Source organism: Heptranchias perlo, chromosome 3 (assembly GCF_035084215.1).
Source record: "Heptranchias perlo isolate sHepPer1 chromosome 3, sHepPer1.hap1, whole genome shotgun sequence".
NCBI lineage: Eukaryota > Metazoa > Chordata > Chondrichthyes > Hexanchiformes > Hexanchidae > Heptranchias > Heptranchias perlo.
The window spans coordinates 51,530,020-51,550,302 of NC_090327.1; the positions used below are offsets into that span (position 1 = coordinate 51,530,020).

At 42.8% G+C, this 20,283-nt stretch overlaps 1 protein-coding gene across 2 annotated transcripts in view; it reads left to right on the forward strand.

The window, feature by feature from the left end:
* Positions 1-11,265, forward strand: part of dlgap1a (discs, large (Drosophila) homolog-associated protein 1a) — a 221,819-nt gene extending 210,554 nt beyond the window's left edge. For both annotated transcript variants that reach the window (XM_067979641.1, XM_067979638.1), the window contains 3 exons: positions 890-981; positions 1,278-1,430; positions 8,597-11,265. In XM_067979641.1, the coding sequence (XP_067835742.1) occupies positions 890-981; positions 1,278-1,430; positions 8,597-8,812 (461 nt within the window). In that variant the 3' untranslated portion in view covers positions 8,813-11,265. The remainder of the gene's footprint in view (positions 1-889; positions 982-1,277; positions 1,431-8,596) is intronic.
* The last annotated feature ends 9,018 nt before the right edge of the window (positions 11,266-20,283 follow it).

Genomic DNA, 20,283 nt, shown 5'->3' on the forward strand with positions numbered 1-20,283 from the left:
CCCTCTTATGAAGGAGGACAAGGGGCCACTTCTTACATCTTTCCAGGGGGACTCTGACACCTACCCCCCCCCCCCCACCCCCCGCCCGGAAGTGCCTAATGCCACATTTTGCGACATGCTAGAGCAAGCGGGTGCCCAAGAGGTGTCACTTGTGCTACGGGCATCTGTTATGCATTAGGTGACCTCCCACTGACCCTGAATACTTCAGTGGTGGTGGTCACTGGTCGGTACAATCTCATATTATTGCCAGGATTGCATCCCTGCAGATTTTCTAGGCAGGTATTTTAAAGAAAAATTACTGTCCACTGGCTCAGAAGATTGTTCAACAAGTAGCTGAACTATACTGGAAGGACTCAGCTCAATCCCTGGTCTGTGCTGTTAGTTGAATCTCAGCTAAGGCAGTGGTACAGGACCTACAATTGGCCTCAGCGTCTTTGGATTAAGGAGGGAAAATTAGCCGTTCCTGATTACTATTCAGCAACCCTTACTGGAAATGCACATAATTTGGATATTGGGTGAAGATAGGATCAGGTGGAAACTAGTAACTGGCCTGAGAATTTGCTTCTACAAATTTGGAATCAAAGCTCAGTTTAACTATCCAGGACTCATCATAAGCAAGGTATCCAGCTATTTCTTTAATAGAAAATGTGATTGATTTCAGGTACACTGAAAATTAGTATTATAACAATTTCTCTTAATGTTGCTTAAATGCTTTTTCATACCCAAAGCTTTTAATCGCTTAACTGAGTGCATGTTTTCTTATTGCTGTGACACAGAAGACTGATTTTCATGCAACATTAACTTAGATATTGGGTTAAACTGTTACTATGTAGTGTACATTTTGTTTGAAGTTCACTGAATACCACTTCCTCCTGTTGTTTTACTTTAGTTTTGGGGAAAATCCGAAGTGCAATTGGAAGTGCTCAGCTGTTAATGTCCCAGAAGTTCCAGCAATTCAGTGGGCTGTGTGAGGAAAACATGGTATGTGAATATTACATTATTCTGCATTCCATCACACATCTTGTGGCCAAGTTACTGTAACCATGACAGCACTGACTCATCCCAACAGACAGTGACTGACCTGAATCATTTAATCTCCATTAGCTTTTGTACAGCATTCCATATATATTTTTACTGATATAGCAAAATCCTACTTTACATATTTCATCAAAATAAGGATCTAATAGAAAAAAATGCATGCATGTGTACGTCTGTGCATGTGTTCTTAAAACAAAAACAAGTGCCAAGCTTACACATTCTTTTCCTTCTGTGCACAGAATCCGAATGCTTGTCCTCGACTGACCTCCCAAGACTTGGCAGGTTTCTGGGACATGTTGCAGTTGTCTATTGAGAATGTCAGTATGAAATTTGATGAACTGCATCAACTGAAGGCAAACAATTGGAAGCAGGTGGAACTTCCTGAAAAGAAGGTACCCCGGATATTCCAGATAAACCAACAAAAAATGCATCACTCTAATCTACAGTGTTGTCGAATTTAATATATTTCCGCAATGCTTGGTGGTTTCATAGATCCGTTTTGTGTGGCAATTGAAATAGAAGCCATGCTTACAATCAGAGCAAATCCTGTGCCAATAATACCACTAAATACATTGTACATCAAGCTCTGTCTTGTTAAGTAATTCTATAAAATGGACCTTTTTTTAATATTTTGGAGTTACCCCACTGCTGCATGGACTGAAATCAGTTAACTCAGTACATACCACAAATCAAACTGGATGGGGTAAATTTTCGTCTTCACCACATGGGAAATCAATGGAATGAAAATCTAACAGATCCTACATGAGCAGGCGATCCGATCAGCCAGATTACTATCTATGCGGCAAAGACGAAAATTTATCCCGGTATCTTCTGGTATTCTTCATCGGCCGCTGCGGCCGAAGAAATGGCCGCTAACAAAAGGTACGTTTTTTTTTTAAATTACAAAAATTGTAATTTCATGCTTCCCTGAGTCCACACCACTTGCCATTGCCTGCCCCCCCATCCCCGGCACAGTTGCCGTTCCACCCCCCATTCCTTTCTTGGACTTAGTTTTGGGCTGCTGCCGGTGAGGCAACTGGTCCAATATTGGGGACCAACGTCCCATGCCCAAAGGAAGTCTAAAAGATATCTGACCCGCTACTGGGTTGAGCCATTTACTAGGTGTCCCCAGTGGCTGCCTAAAACGACTTAGGCACCTTACACTTGTAAATGAGGGCCTAACACCTGTTTTAGGCACCTTTGTCAAAACTAGAGTTCAATGAGTGGAGCAGGCTCCAGGCCTGCAAAGTCCTAATGCGCATTTTCTGCTGGACTTCTCCGCCACTCTCTCAGTGGGCCTGCCTACTTCTACCATTCATAAAGTACTAATCATGCAGAATATTTTGATCTGCGTCTACATACTCACCAAGGCCCACATCTCCATCATCCCTGTCCTTCCCAAGCTCTACTGCTTTCCTCTGTGCCAGAGAATCAGCTTTAAAATTGTCCTCGCCTTCAAATTTTTCCACTGTTTCGTCCCTCGTACCTCCGTGCTCTTCTCCAGCCCTATGTCCTTCTATACACCCTCTGGTCCTCCAACACCAGCCTACTTCTCATTCCCCACGCCCACCACGCCAAAATTAGCAATTGTTCCTTAAGCCTTCTTCCCTGCCTTCTAAATCATCCTTTGGGCCCTCTGCTGTTAACAAGCTTTAACACCCTCTTCTTCGGCCCCCGTACTTCATTATCTACTGCCATATTCTGGGACATCTCTTTGTATGTGAAGAGTGATGTTATTATACATTGTGAAGAAGTGGTTATTATACATTGCTTCACAACCTCTGCAACAACACAAAGACACAACCACAACTGCTGAAAACCACTCATTGCACAAACCTGGTATTACTCTGCACAGAAATACCAGATAGGACCTTCATTTATTTAAAGGAATGCTAAAGATAGTTATGTGATTCACAGACTTGTTTAAAGACTACTTCATTTATTATTTTAGTTTTTTGGTTGCCCTACATATCAAGATCATTGTGGCCTTTCGTTGCCTATTTTTAACTTGCTGTGCTGCCTAGAAATGATGGACAAAGAGTTTCCCTCTCACAAATTCAGTACAGACCAAGGTACTTAATTAAAATAAAATGTCATTTTGCTTGTGCACTGACCTCCCAATTGATACATTCATAAAGCTCATAGATTTGACCAAATATAACACGCTTAACACTTTGTTACTTATAACTACTCATGTAAATGTTGGATTACTCTGGCATCTTAAACATAGAAAATAGGAGCAAGAGTAGGCCATTCAGCCGTTCAAGCCTGCTCCGTCATTCAAAATGATCATGGCTGATCGTCTAACTCAGTACCCTGTTCCTGCTTTTTCCCCATATCCCTTGATCCCTTTAGCATTAAGAAATATATCTATCTCCTTCTTGAATACATCTAATGACTTGATCTCCACTGCCTTCTGTGGTAGAGAATTCCACAGGTTCACCACCCTCTGAGTGAAGAAATTTCTCCTCATCTCGATTCTAAATGGCATACCCCGTACCCTAAGACTGTGACCCCTGGTTCTGGACTCCCCAGCAATCGGGAACATCCTCCCTGCATCTAGTCTGTCTAGTCCTGTTAGAATTTTATATGTTTCGATGAGATCACCTCTCATTCTTCTAAACTCTAGTGAATATAGGCTTAGTCGACCCAATCTCTCCTCATACGTCAGTCCTGCCATCCCAGGAATCAGTCTGGTACATAGGAGCATAGGAACAGGAGTCTGCTCCGCCATTTGATAAGATCCTGGCTGATCTGTGATCTAGCTCCATATACCTGCCTTTGGCCCATATCCCTTAATACCTTTGGATGCCAAAAAGCTATCTATCTCACATTTAAATTTAGCAATTGAGCTAGTATCAATTGCCGTTTGCGGAAGAGAGTTCCAAACTTCTACCACCCTTTGTGTGTAGAAATGTTTTCTAATCTCACTCCTGAAAGGTCTGGCTCTAATTTTTAGACTGTGCCCCCTACTCCTATAATCCCCAACCAGTGGAAATAGTTTCTCTCTATCCACCCTATCTGTTCCCCTTAATATCTTATAAAAACCTTCGTTGCACTCCCTCCATGGCAAGGACATCCTTCCTCAGATAAGGAGACCAAAACTGCACACAGTACTCCAGATGTGGGTCTCACCAAGGCCCTGTATAACTGCAGTAAGACATCCCTGCTCCTGTACTCAAATCCTCTTGCAATGAAGGCCAACATACCATTCGCCTTCCTAACTGCTTGCTGCACCTGAATGCTCGCTTTCAGCGACTGGTGTACAAGGACACCCAGGTCTCATTGCACCTCCCCTTTTCCCAATCTATCATCATTCAGATAATCTGCCTTTCTGTTTTTACAACCAGAGTGGATAACCTCACATTTATCCACGTTATACTGCATCTGCCATGTTCTTGCCCACTCACCCAACTTGTCTAAATCACATTGGAGCCTCTTTGCATCCTCCTCACAGCTCACATTCCACCCCAGCTTTGTGTCGTCTGCAAACTTGGAAATGTTACATTCCGTTCCCTCATCCAAATCATTGATATATATTGTGAATAGCTGGGGCCCAAGCACTGATCCCTGCGGTACCCCACTAGTCACTGCCTGCCACCCAGAAAAAGACCCGTTTATTCCTACTCTCTGTTTCCTGTCTGTCAACCAATTCTCAATCCATGCCAGTATATTCTCCCCAATCCCATGTGCTTTAATTTTGCACACTAACCTCTTGTGTGGGACCTGATCAAAAGCCTTCTGAAAATCCAAATACACCACATCCACTGGTTCTCCCCTATCTATTCTTCTAGTTACATCCTCAAAAAACTCCAGTAGATTTGTTAAGCATGATTTCCCTTTCATAAACCCATGCTGACTTTGTCCAATCCCATTAATGCCCTCCAAGTGTTCTTTTATAATAGACTCTAGCATTTTCCCCACTACTGATGTTAGGCTAACTGGTCTGTAATTCCCTGTTTTTTCTCTCCCTCTTTTATTAAATAGTGGGGTTACATTTGCCACCCTCCAATCTGTAGGAACTGTTCCAGAGTCTATAAAATTTTGGAAGATGATGACCAGTGCATCCACTATTTCCAGGGCCACTTCCTTTAGTATTCTGGGATGTAGATTATCAGGCTGTGGGGATTTGTCAGCCTTTCGCCCCATTAATTTCCCTAGCACTTTTTTCTTACTAATACTGGTTTCGTTCAGTTCCTCCCTCTCACTCGACCCTTGGTTCCCTAACATTTCTAGCAGGTTATTTGTGTCCTCCTTTGTGAAGACAGAACCAAAGTATGTGTTTAATTGTTCTGCCATTTCTTTATTCCCCCATTTCTTTGTTCCCCATTATAATTTCCCCCATTTCTGACTGTAAGGGACCTACATTTGTCTTCACTAATCTTTTTCTCTTGACATATTTATAGAAGCTTTTACATTCAGTTTTTATGTTCCCTGCTAGTTTACTCTCATACTCTATTTTTCCCCTCTTAATCAATTTCTTTGTCCTCCTTTGCTGAATTCTGAACTGCTCCCAATCCTCAGGCTTGCCTCTTTTTCTGGCAATTTTATTTGTCTCCTCTTTGGATCTGATACTATCTCTAATTTCTTTGTAAGCCACGGTTGAGCCACCTTTCCTGTTTTATTTTTGCGCCAGACAGGAATGAATAATTGTTGTAATTCCTGCACACGTTCTTTAAATATTAGCCATTGCCTATCCACCGTCATCCCTTTTAGTAAAGTTCCCCAATCTATCATAGCCAACTCGCACCTCGTACTTTCGTAATTTCTTTCTTTATGACACCCTATATTTCACAAACATACAAAATATCGAGAAATTTAACTATTTATTTTACTATTAGTATGAGGATATTTTAATTGTTGCTGTATTTTGTGTGGTACTGAAGCATGCAGACTGAGGAAGTCCCACCTTCAACCCTCATCTGTGTTGAGTTAGCTAGTGAGGTACTACAATTGGCCCTAGTATCCCTGGGCTTGGCAGGGGAAAGATTAGCCAGGGCTCCTGCTTCTGATTGCTATCCAGTGATCCTGGTGGAAAATGCACATCAGGATATTGAGTAAGGACAGAATTGGTCTCAACTGTAATGCTCCCCATGGTTGAATGCCCTTTCAACACTAATAAATATTCAGGCTCAGATATTAAAATAAGATGAGGTAGCAGATTGCTGCAAGTGCATGTGGAACATTATCCTATTCTCCACATCAGAACATTATCCTGGCATGAGTTATCGATGGTGATGAAAATGGGGGAAAATAATTTGCTTTTAACAATGTTTTAAACAATTGTTTCTTTTAATGTCAGATTTCTTCAGCTAAGGCCAAGAAATGTAAGGAGACGCACAACACCCGGTTATAGTCCAACAGCTTTATTTGAAATCACAAGCTTTCGGAGCTTTGCTCCTTCGTCAGATGACGTCTTCACCTGACAAAGGAGCAAAGCTCCGAAAGCTTGTGATTTCAAATAAAGCTGTTGGACTATAACTGGGTGTTGTGCGACTCCTTACATTTGTCCACCCCAGTCCATCACCGGCATCTCCACATCAAGGCCAAGAAAGTCATTGATACCTGCCAAACATGAATAGCTAGTGAATAATGGTATTAAACTGAGCTATTTAGATGAACAGTTTTAGTACATTAGCATCTCAAAACATAAGATCTGGGGCCATTTGTCTACATCTTGAGAAGAAAATGGCTTGGCTAAGTATTTTGACTGTACTTTTAAAAGTAAAGTGCTTGCCCCAAGATGGTCCATGTATTTGAAAAACAGAAATTTCCCTTTGTAGCTCTGGATCCCACCCTAAAAGGGTGCTTTCTGCCAAATCAACAGCAGGAAAGTAAAAATGAAACTAGTTTCTCTCTGTACAGTAACATTTAAGCTGCTTTTATATTGGTCTTGCCATCGTTCATGTTGCTAGCTCCTGACATGCATCTCTCACGTAGCTAAATTTGCTAAAGCTGAGCAGGTCGAATTACTATAAAAAGCAAAATATTGCAGATGCTGGAAATCTGAAATAAAAACAGAAAATGCTGGAAACATGGGGTTAACGTTTCAGGTCGATGACCTTTCGTCAAAACTCAACAGAAGGTCATCGACCTGAAACATTAACTCTGTTTTTCTCTCCACATATGCTGCTTGATATGCTAAGTGTTTCCAGCATTTTCTGTCTTTATTTGTACGGAGTACTACACACAGCCTCACCATACACCTTGGGTTGGGGAGAGGAAGAATTAGTTAGTGAAATTACATTTGATTGCGATCCAGTGGCTCGTGTTGGAACGTATTTGGTTGTAGACAGATGAAGAAGACAAAATTAGAACCATAGAAAAGATACAGCACAGAAGGGGGCCATTCGGCCCATCGTGTCCGCGCCGGCTCGAAGAGCAACCTAGTGCCCATTCTGAACCCACCTTGGCTCATCCCAGGTTGAGCTGTGATTCCCCCCATGGTCAAACAGCCTGCCAACACTCACTACCTGGGCTGACACTTGGAGAACGGCCATTTGGGTAAGATACCAGAGAGTTATCAGTGCCCATGGAACCATACCAAATTAGGAGAGGAGAGAAAATTAAACTTGCAGAAAAAAATCCTAGTTTTGTAGAGCTGGAGCTCGAAAGCAGCATTTCTGTAAAATAAAGGAAAAGAATGAACTTGCATTTATATAGCTCTTTTCACGACCACAGGACATCCCAAAGTGCACAACCAATGAAGTAGTTTTGAAATGTAGTCACTGTAATGTCGGGAAATGCGGCAGTCAGTTTGTGCACAGCAAGATCCCACAAGCAACAATGAGATACATTATCAGATAATTTAGTTTTAGTGATGTTGGTTGACGGATAAATATTGGCCAGGGTACCGGGAGAACCCCTCTGCTCTTCTTCGAATAGTAGAGTGGGCTCTTTTACATCCATCCCAGAGGGCAAACGGGGCTTCGGTTTAATGTATCACCTGAAAGGCGGCACCTCCAACAATGCAGCACTCCCTCAATATTACACTGAAGTGTCAGCCTGGTTTGTGTGCTCATGTCTCTGGAGTGGGGCTTGAATCCACAACCTTCTGACTCAGAGGCAAAAGTGCTACCACTGAACCAAGGTTAACACCTTAAATGTTGAGGAAACAAGACAAATAGTCTGATCTGGTAACACAAACCCTCAGGTTTGTTTGCTTAACTGTAAAATACTGTTTCTGATGTAACTATCCCTTGCCGAAAGGCCTCAGTAGAGTACAAGACTGCAGAACTGCAAGAACATTATGTTCTTTATTCTTCCTCCCTTTCTTGCGATATCACATTGATACTGTGTAGCTGGGCATGTAATACACCAGAGAGAAAGATAATTGCTGTGTGAATTGGTGATATGGCGGTGTCAATTATTGCTCTATAATGCTTGAGTAATTTTGATAATGACTTGATATGTTTCCTTAAAAAAACTATAGCAACAATGTTGCCAGGTGCTGTATACATCTCCTAATTGTGTGAAATAGTGTTGTTGTGCTTTGCCACACCCAGTTGAGAAGCAGAACCGTTTCTAAATTACTCACATATTGTATTTCTTTCTGCAGGAGAAAAGAATTCCCCCTCCCGTGCCAAAGAAACCGCCAAAGGGTCAGGTACCCCTCAAACGTGAAAAATCGCTGGAAGCCACAGAGAAACAAAGGCAGGAGGCACGGAAACGCCTGATGGCTGCCAAACGAGCTGCATCTGTGAGACAGAATTCTGCCACAGAGAGTGCGGACAGCATTGAGATCTATATCCCAGAGGCCCAGACCAGACTATGAGCCACACTGGAGAGTAACTGTGATACCTTTACGATCACAGAGCTGGTTGTTTGTAACATATTCATGTTACAGGTTCATTAGAGATACGACCAAATGTTCGTATCCCTTTTACCCCCATCGGAACATTAAAAATCAGGACAATTATGAGCAGGTGTGACATTCTTAATAAGCCCAGGAAAAAGATTGTAAACTGTTCTAGCATATTCAACCATTAATGCTTAGCTACATGAAATACCTGCTAACTGCCATGTCATTTGCATGGCTTCACACTAATTGTTGTTGCTGTTGCATTTTTGTAACTCCTATCCAGTATTCAGGCTCCATTGACTCATCCACATATGTAGCTAAGTTTCAAGTACTGACAATAGTTTAAATAAATGAAGAAAAAAACATTTAAATTCATGTGTGCACAGCAATAGAAACAACAGAACTTTAGTAGTACTGCTGAAAGGTCTTTTGGGACATTGATGTCTTCCTAATTATAGATGTTAGGATTTAGGACCAAGATTATTTATTTCAGTGTAGATGGAGTGCATAACTCTTAACACCTCGCACTTTTGTAACTGGATTTTGACAGCAGTGAATCATAAATGTGCTAACAGCACTAAGTACAAAAGGCAAGAAACTTCTCTTTGTCTTGTTCTTTGAACTGCATTACCTTCAGAAGCTACATGCATTCACAAGAACAGGGGTCACCAGCGATGCATTAAACAAAAAGTGAAATCATGAGTGGCAGACTTTAAAAGTGTTCCATGGATCTTCCATCTGCTGTAGTAGTTAGTAATGGCTTAGAAAGAGAATGTTCTTGCAATGAACAAAATGTAATAGTTGCAGGCAACTCTATAGATAAATTGTGTAAATGAAAGGCATGTGTTAAATGGGCTTCCTAATCTTTGTGTTCCCTACTTCCATGCAAATTCAGGAGTAGCACTGGAGTGCTTCTTACTCCAGTTGGAAAGAGGATGTGGAAATGAGGAAAATTATGAGATAAGCATGTCTTTGTAAATGAGCCATTTGGGTGAGGCAGTGAATATATATACTTTTGAAAGTTACTGCCAATCATGGTTCTGATGCTTATTTATAGAGGAGAGGGCTGTCTGCTTCTGAAATTCACCAGATAAGGGCTAGTGATTCTTTGTTGAAATGACAAGCCGTACCTTGAGGACAAATTGGTCTGATCCTATCAGGTGTTTGAATTTTTTAAATGCGTCTTTTTATCAATTTCCCTTTGATCCACAATACCCAATACTGTTATTCACTGTTACGATTTGTACATGCTTTTGATTGAAATGTGTCCAATGATGTACCTGCTAGAGTAAAATTACCAGTTACATGTAATGTACTTTTGTCAGTGTGCTATGCTCTTTCATTTTCTGTTACATTATTACACTTTAAAGAACTTGGAGATTTGTAGTTGATAATGCATTTGCCTAAATGCATTAACCTGTGCCTATAATATATATCTGATATGAAAATAAATTCCTTTTTAAAAAAAGGTAGAAATGTGTTTTTGTCTAGGCAGAAAAGTTTTCCTCAGTCCTCCCCCTTACAAAAAGACATACTTTGCTCAGTATTATTGGGTAAAAGAACGTATGTTAAATGTACTCTGTACAACATCACTATTTAAGCACCTGGAAACATTCATTTGAAATTTCCAAAACTGTTCAGAAGTGGTGAACCTTTACTGTGAATTTGGAGGACAACAAACCAGAATAATTTGTTGGAAAATGGTACTTTCTGTATCTCTGTCCCATTGATGGCATTTCCTTGTTCTCTGCACTTGTGGCCTAAATAATTGGCTTTAGCGCCTCTCACACCTTTGTATCCACCAGGGCTGAAAGGGGCAATATGTGGATGTCACCCTGCACTCCTTTTTAATACAAATATGAATCTGTAGAACTGTTCTACCAGAATGCATAGACTACTTGTGAAAGTCAGTAACCGTGAATAATGTTACTTCCCACAGCATATGAAAAGAAAAAAGTTAATTGTTTGTGCGACCAAGATTAAAACCTGACGGCAAATGGCTGTTGATCAAAAATAAAGAGAAAATGGTTCCAATAAAGCTCCCTATCCAAGTAACCCATCACTGGTCAGATTTCAAGATGAATGTTGTAATATTATGCTAGATTATTCTATATTGTTTATTTGAAAGTTGTTAACTTTTTGTTACCTCATTTGTATTTATTGTTTAAATGTAAATGGAATCCTTAACATATCGGTGACAAAAGAGATTTCTCTGTAAACTGCAGTTCACATTAATAATAGTACTGGATACTGAATAGAAAGCAAATTACCAGAGAAGCCTGAAATGGATTCCCACTCTAATTTCAAAATAGTTGGTGCATTGGGTAAAGTTTAATTATTCAAATAAATTTTTCTGTAAATAACTGAATGTTTCCTTCCCATTATGTTTAAAAAAAATTGAAATTACTTAATTAAAATGATGTACACTTACACTTCTGAGCTATGTGTTGTCTGAAATCCTTTTCCATTCTAATCTTCTGCCCTGTTCTAAAGGCGCTGACTCCTGCTGGGGTACTTCTACCGGCGCTGGCAGCCCTTCAGATTCTCTGATAAGTGATCATTCTTCATGCACAGTCCAAGACAGTGTTTATCTATTTAACTGGGAATGGCAAGACAACCGAGCCCCCTCCTAACATCCAGCAGGAGTCAGAGGAAATCAATCAGAAGTGAGCACTCGTACTGATTTTTCCCTTCCTTTGCTAAAAGACACTAATGCTAACTGCAGCACATTGATCCTGCCCCGTATGAGTTAAGTTAATGCACATCGATCCCTTGATCAAATCCGGTCTGTGTGTCTTAGCACTGCACCAGGCAGGGACATTCACCTAGTAAAGTATGAGGAGGAACAGGTGCTGATATGTAATTTATCCCTTCTACCCCCCACCCACATCCTCACCTGAGGTGGTGACCTCTTCCTGTGAGTGGTTTCATTAGTGGTAGGCAACCTTGGTATGTCACTCAATTGGGCATTATTCATGTGTGAGCCTTGACAATCAGTGTCAGCAAGCTACACAACCATGGTGGGAAGCATTACAGCTGAGTTTGATCTTATATTCATTCAATGTCCACACATGCATTCTTCAGCAGGCTACTTTTTCCCTTCCTAATTCAGGGACACTCAGGCCAATTTTTGCACCTTTGTAGAGATCAGCACACAGGAGGGGTCTAAACTGGGACTCTGGACTTATGGATGTTTTAAAGTTTAAAATTGTATACCCTTCTTCAAAATTCTGCTCCCCTCCTGCGAGCACTATTGTGCACAGTCCTAGAGTGATCCGAGGTATGCCCGTTCCAGAAAATGTTACATTTTATATCAATATTGGTGCATTCTCATACATCTTAGAATGTTTTTTGTAATGTTTCACAGTTGATACGTTTTTAATCTAAAGAAACAGTCAATTTATGTGAAGTTGGTCATTGGTACCTTGAATCAAACAATCAGCATTAGAAAAAGGGCATTTTTGTCAATAGGCTGAAAACAGGAAGGGATCAGAACACACAATAGATCCGATTAATAAAAATATCAAAGACTGAAGTTATTGCAAATTTGCTTAAACAATTAAGTGTCCATAGAAGAGAGATGCCTGGAGAGCAAAAGAAAAACAGATAAAGAATTACTCATTTTCTGTCCTATTAACAGTACATGAGTTATTCAAACTTTTTGATCTCAGCTGCCCTTAAAGTTTGAATCCCTGATTTGCCGTTAGACGATTTAAAAACAAATAAGGCGGAATAAGTTACAAAGTTTACTATATTTTTCCCCAGCAATACATTACTAGAGAAGGAACAAAAACAGAGTGAAAAGCACCTTAACATAACAGTAAGGGTGTACATACAGGATCGAATTTAGATGTGATGTGGAGATGCCGGTGATGGACTGGGGTTGACAAATGTAAAGAATCTTACAACACCAGGTTATAGTCCAACAATTTTATTTGAAAATCACAAGCTTTCGGAGGCTTTCTCCTTTGTCAGGTGAATGTGGGAATCCTTGAACGTTTCGCATTTATATTCAGAGAACAATACTTGGTGATTACAGATAATCTTTCCAACTGCCCATTGTCAAGGCAATCAAAGTGTTCAGACAGAGAGGTGTTAACCTACAGGACCACCGAATATACAAACGGCCAGAACACAAGACAGAGAGAGAGAGGGAGAAACATCCGAAAGGAAGAGAAAGACAGAGAATGACCCGTTGTATTAAAAACAGATAACTTTTATTGGCTGGTGGGGTTACGTGTAGCGTGACATGAACCCAAGATCCCGGTTGAGGCCGTCCTCATGGGTGCGGAACTTGGCTATCAATTTCTGCTCGACGATTTTGCGTTGTGTGTCTCAAAGGCTGCCTTGGAGAACGCTCACCCGAAGATCAGTGGCTGAATGTCCTTGACTGCTGAAGTGTTCCCCGACTGGGAGGGAACCCTCCTGTCTGGCGATTGTTGCGCGGTGTCCGTTCATCCATTGTCGCCAATGTACCATGCTCCGGGGCATCCTTTCCTGCAACGTATGAGGTAGACGACGTTGGCCGAGTCACAGGAGTATGAACCATGTACCTGGTGGGTGGTGTCCTCTCGTGTGATGGTGGTATCTGTGTCGATGATCTGGCATGTCTTGCAGAGGTTGCCGTGGCAGGGTTGTGTGGTGTCGTGGACGCTGTTCTCCTGAAAGCTGGGTAATTTGCTGCGAACGATGGTCTGTTTGAGGTTGGGTGGCTGTTTAAAGGCGAGTAGTGGAGGTGTGGGGATGGCGTTAGCGAGGTGTTCGTCGTCATTGATGACATGTTGAAGGCTGCGGAGAACATGGCGTAGTTTCTCCGCTCCGGGGAAGTGCTGGACGACGAAGGGTACTCTGTTGGTTGCGTCCCGTGTTTGTCTTCTGAGGAGGTCTATGCGATTTTTCGCTGTGGCCTGTCGGAACTGTCGATCGACGAGTCGAGCGTCATATCCCGTTCTTACGAGGGCGTCTTTCAGCGTCTGTAGGTGTCCATCGCGTTCCTCCTCGTCTGAGCAGATCCTGTGTATTCGCAGGGCCTGCCCATAGGGGATGGCCTCTTTGACGTGGTTAGGGTGGAAGCTGGAAAAGTGGAGCATCGTGAGGTTGTCCGTGGGCTTGCGGTAGAGTGAGGTGCTGAGGTGCCCGTCTTTGATGGAGATTCGTGTGTCCAAGAAAGAAACCGATTCTGAGGAGTAGTCCATGGTGAGCTTGATGGTGGGATGGAACTTGTTGATGTTATCGTGTCGTCTCTGCAGTGATTCTTCGCCGTGGGTCCATAGAAAGAAAATGTCGTCGATGTATCTGGTGTATAGCGTTGGTTGGAGGTCCTGTGCAGTGAAGAAGTCATGCTCGAACTTGTGCATGAAAATGCTGGCGTATTGGGGTGCGAATTTGGTCCCCATGGCTGTTCCGTGTGTTTGGGTAAAGAACTGGTTATCGAAGGTGAAGACATTGTGATCCAGGATGAAGTGGATGAGTTGTAGGATGGCGTCTGGAGATTGGCTGTTGTTGGTGTTGAGTATTGATGCTGTTGCAGCGATGCCGTCATCGTGGGGGATACTGGTGTAGAATGCCGAGACGTCCATCGTGGTGAGAAGTGTTCCTGGTTCAACTGGTCCGTGGGTACTGAGTTTTTGTAGGAAGTCTGTAGTGTCGCGACAGAAGCTGGGGGTTCCCTGTACGATGGGTTTCAGGATGCCCTCGACGTATCCAGAGAGGTTCTCACACAGGGTTCCGTTGCCTGATACGATAGGACGTCCGGGTGTGTTGGCTTTGTGTATCTTTGGGAGGCAGTAGAAGTCTCCCACGCGGGGAGTACGTGGGATGAGAGTGCGTAGGATGCTTTGAAGGTCTGGATCGAAGGTCTTGATCAGTTTGTTGAGCTGGTGGGTGTGTTCTTTGGTCGGATCTGCGGGTTACCGTCTGTCGTGTTCCTGGTTGTCCAGTTGTCGGTATGCTTCTTTGCAATAGTCCGTTCTGTTCTGTATGACGATGGCTCCTCCTTTGTCAGCTGGTTTGATGACGATGTTGCGGTTGGTCTTGAGAGCGTTGATGGCGTTGCGTTGTGCTCGGGTGACATTCTGGACTGTCTTCTGAGTGCGGCTGATGAATCTGGCATTGACGCATTTCCTGACAGCTTGATCATACATGTCAAGCTTAGGGCAGCGACCCTCCGGAGGAGTCCTGTTTGGCTCGCTATTCGGTTGCTATACCGCGGATCCCTCTGTCTGCTGTTCCGGATCGTTGATTGTCTCATTGGGTTCGCTGCTGAAATCTTGGGATTTGTGGAAGAATTCCCGGAGCCTCATTCTCCTGATGAATTCCTCTGTGTCCGCCGCGAGACTAGTGGGGTCCATTTTGGTAGTGGGGCAGAAATAGAGCCCTCGGCTGAGAACTTCGATTTCGTCTGGTTGAAGGGTGTGGTCGGACAAATTGACGATAGACTTCCCTGTGGTTGCAACCGTGTTACCAGGGGAAGCTTGGTCAATGCTGGTGGTGATGCTGAGTTTCTCAAGCTTCCTGCTTTTGGTTTTCATGTAGGCAGCGTAGTTCCGTTGCCTCGTCTGTTTGGCGGTGTCTCGTATCTAATTTAGAACATTTGAGGCAGCATTAAAACAGAAGAGCAGTAACAGGGTTGGAGCTGTGAGGGAGAAATGCAGCGCTTACTTGAAAGCCAAGGCTGCTTTACATTTTAACTTGCCAATGCTGGCAAATAATTCACCTGTGGCATCTTCATACTTGGGATGTTTCAACTCTGATGGGCTGATTTAAGAAGAGTTGTGATCAGAAGTAATGGTTTAGAACTTTCCACCTAGCATCCACAATAATAAGTCGACATAGTTTGTTTTAGGGGAGTTTGGGTAATGCTCCCCAGGCTGTTTAGTGAGTTTATCCAGTAAGTGGTTGACCTGTACAGAGCCAGAAAGTCCCTGAACCAATGTAAGGAGGTGTACACACACTCTACAAATCTGTACACTTCTTTTCCCTTAGGCCTGATAAATCAGCTTTCGCTGCAACAGGTGACTTGCCTCCTTTTTCGGTAGTGTAGTGGTGTGCATTCTCCTTCCTGCCCCCTGTCTTCTGTTTCTCTCTTCACTATCTCGCAACCTCTGGCCACTCTGCCCCACCTTCTGGTCCTTGCCCCAGGAATATTTGTTCAGCACAAAGGGCAATGGATCAATTAAAATACACACTGCATTTCTTTAGAGTTAGATGTTTTGACAATCTTGTAGTGGTAGACAAGGATCCAATGCCTTGTTGCCATTTGAAGATCCATTTTGAATTCTAGATTTTAAAAGCAACAGGGAGCGCATATCGGGAAACTTTGCACCCCAACCCTTGATTTTCTGTCCATTGCTTCTAATGGCTGGAAGATTATGAGCTGGGGACTTTCCTTATAGGAACATGGGAACAGGAGTAGGCCATTCAGCCCCTCAAGTCTGATCTACCATTCAATTAGATCATGGCTGATCTGTATCTTAACTCCATTTACCCACCTTGGTTTCATAACCATTGTAGCAGTAAAGGAGGAGGTAGTACCAATATTGGATAGGATACAAATAAAGTGGAGGTACTTAAAAGATTGGCAGTACTCAAAGTATAAAAGCCACCCAGTCCAGATGGGATGCATCCTAGGTTACTGAGGGAAGTAAGGGTGGAAATTGCGGAGGCTCTGGCCACAGTCTTCCAATCCTCCTTAGGTATGGGGATGGTGCTGGAGGACTGAAGGATTGCAAATGTTACACCCCTGTTCAAAAAAGGGGAGAGGGATAAACTCAACAATTAAGGTCAGTCAGCCTAACATTGGTTGTGAGAAAACTTTTAGAGACAATAATCCGGGACAAAATAAATTGGCACTTGGAAAAGTATAGGCTAATAAATGAAAGTCAGCATGAATTTGTTAAAGGAAAATCATGTTTGATTAACCTGATTGAATTTTTTGAAGAAGTAACAGAGAGGGTTGATGAGGGGAGTGTGGTTGATGTTGTGTATATGGCCTTTCAAAAGGCATTTGATAAAGTACCACATAATCGACTTGTTAGCAAAATTGAAGCCCATGGGATTAAAGGGGCAGTGGCTGCATGGATACAAAATTGGCTAAGGGACAGAAAGCAGAGAGTAATAGTGAGTTGTGGTGAGAGAAGTGTGCAATGGTGTCCCCCTGGGGTCGGTGTTGGAACCACTGGTCTTTCTGATATGTATTAATGACCTGGACTTGGGTATACAGGACATAATTTCAAAGTTTGTAGATGACACGAAAGTGGGAAATGTAGTAAGCAGTGAGGAGGATAGTAACAGACTTCAGGAGGACATAGACAGACTGGTGAAATGGGCAGACACATGGCAAATGAAATTTAACGCAGAGAAGTGTGAAGTGACTCATTTTGGTAGGAAGAATGAGGAGAGGCAATATAAACTAAATGGTACAATTCTAAAGCAGTTGCAGGAACAGAGAGACCTGGGGGAGTACGTACACAAGTCTTTGAAGGTGGCAAGACAAGTTGAAAAGGCTGTTTAAAAGGCATACGGGATCCTTGGCTTTATAAATATTCTGTTCCAGCCTGCCCGCCACACACACACACGGACAGACACTCACACACCACATACACACACAGACCACACGCACACAGACACACACATCACACAGACACATATGCACCACACCACATACAAACACACACAATCACACCACATCGTTCACCTGAGGAAGGAGGTAGCCTCCGAAAGCTTGTGAATTTAAAATAAAATTGCTGGACTATAACTTGGTGTTGTAAAATCGTTTACAATTTATAAATAGAGGCATAGAGTACAAAAGCAAGGAAGTGTGAGAGTGACATTACTGCTATCTATTCATAGCAAGCTGGTGGCAAAACTGCAAAACCACAACCCCCTTTGTTAATATTTGGTTGCCTTTTGTGATGTTAAAAGTTGAGACGAGTCCCAATGGCTGTCTAGTTTCACCCATCCCTTTAAAGTATCACTTTACACTCAGTGGAATTCAGAGAATGTGTCACAAAACACCGCACACACTTGTTTCTTGTTTCTTTGCATTTTAAGATTTTCTTGGCTCGAGTTGCCAGTGGCACTTTATTTCAACTGCAGCCAAATTAGCACTTGCAAGCAGTGGAATAAAGAATAATTCAAATTCAATCCAATCTGCAGATGTCCAGTATTATCAAACGGGAGGCAAATGTCTGTCGCTAATGCCAATTTTTTTTTAAAAAAGAAACTGCGCTGTGTCAGCAGGGACTGGCACATTAACAGTGTTAAAAAAAGATTTCTATTCTGTTCCAGCCTGCCCGCCACACACACACACAGACAGACACTCACACACCACATACACACACAGACCACACGCACACAGACACACACATCACACAGACACATATGTACCACACCACATACAAACACACACAATCACACCACTCAGACACACACACAGACCACACTCACACGCACCATATACAGACACACAGACCACACTCACACGCACCATATACAGACACACACATATTTACACACACCACACACAGACCACACTCACACCACACCACATACACCACACAGACCACACTCACACACCACACCACATACAGACACACAGACCACACTCACACAAACCACATATACACACACAGACCACACTCACACACCACACCACATACAGACACACAGACCACACTCTCACAAACCACATATACACACACAGACCACACTCACACACCACACCACATACAGACACACAGACCACACTCTCACAAACCACATATACACACACAGACCACACTCACACACACCGTATACAGATCCACACTCAGACACACACACCACACATACACCGCACAGTAACACACATACCACATTCAGACACACAACACTCAGACCACACACACACCACACTCACAGACGCACACACCACACCACAAACACATTCACACATACAGACACATGACACACAGACACACACTGACACACACATCACACAGACACCACACTACACATACACATACTACACACACACCACACACACAGACCATACTCACACACAGACATGGACACACACACCATGCATACACACACACCAAACACACACACATCATACATACATACACCATACACAGAAATACACCCCATACATACATACACCACACACACACTAACTACTACAAACACTAACGAAAGCCACAGAACCACTAAAGTGGTTGTGGAATCATTTCTTTATTGGACAAAAAGAGCAGGTAGGGTTGGGGCAGTCAGGCCAATGTTGACCACTTGTTTTGCAGTTGCTACTCTCAGGGTTCAAATTGCCTTATGCTGTGACATCAAAAGCAAAATAGATATGGAGATAGAGAAGTTGAGGAAGGGAAGGGAAGAGTCGGAGATGGACCATGTGAAGGCGAGGGAGGGGTGGAAATTGGAAGCAAAGTTGATTAAATTTTTTAGTTCGGGGCGAGAGCAGGAAGTGGCACCGATACAGTCATCAATGTACCGGAAAAAGAGGTGAAGGAGGGGATCCGAATAGGGCTGGAACAAAGAATGTTCCACGTATCCCATGAAAAGGCAGGCATAGCTCGGACCCATACAGGTTCCCATAGCAGCAACATTTATTTGGAGGAAGTGAGTGGAGTCAAAGGAGAAGTTGTTCAATGCAAGAACAAGTTCAGCCAGGAAGAGGAGGGTTGTGGTGGATGGGGACTGTTTGGGCCTCTGTTAAAGGAAGAAGCCGAGGGCCCGCAGGCCGTCCTAGTGGGAGATGGAGGTGTAGAGGGATTGGATGTCCATGGTGAAAAGGAGACAGTTCGGGCCGGGGAACTGGAAACTGTTAAAGTGGCGGAGGGCATTGGAAGAGTCGCTGATGTGACATATTTGTTGAAACTGGTGGAAATCAACAACATTCCTACTTGTGAATATTTGCAAAAATAGTAGGTGAGTGAAGAATGATAGAATGTGAGGACAGAGACCAACAGGTTTCGTGCTGTGCTGAGCATTCTTACCTCTCATTAACAATGGCAAAAAGCAACAAAAAAAGGGCCAATTAAACTTCTTAATGCCTTAATAAAGGCATTAACAAGCAACAGAATTCTGTGGCAGGAGAACTGCATCAAAAGGTGTATATTGTACTCTTGGTCAGACCTGGTCTCAAAGAGGTTGAAGCAATGAATACTGCAGAAGCATTCTGTTCTTTTCCCCACCAACTTTCTGCCATTTTGACTGTCGATTACATGCTCCACAGCTGGATTTTTGGCCTTTTTGAAATTTAAGGAGGGTTAAGTGGCTCATTAACTGCTTCAGAAGATCTGCAGGTGCACTAGGATTGGCTGACACTTCATAGTCGAGATTTAGGAATGTTGTGCTCCTTCAATCTGTTAGCATGTCATTAAAATGGTTGAAAAACATCCATTTTTGGCCCAGGAGAATGTTGGTCCACAGGAGGATCTAGCTGAACATGC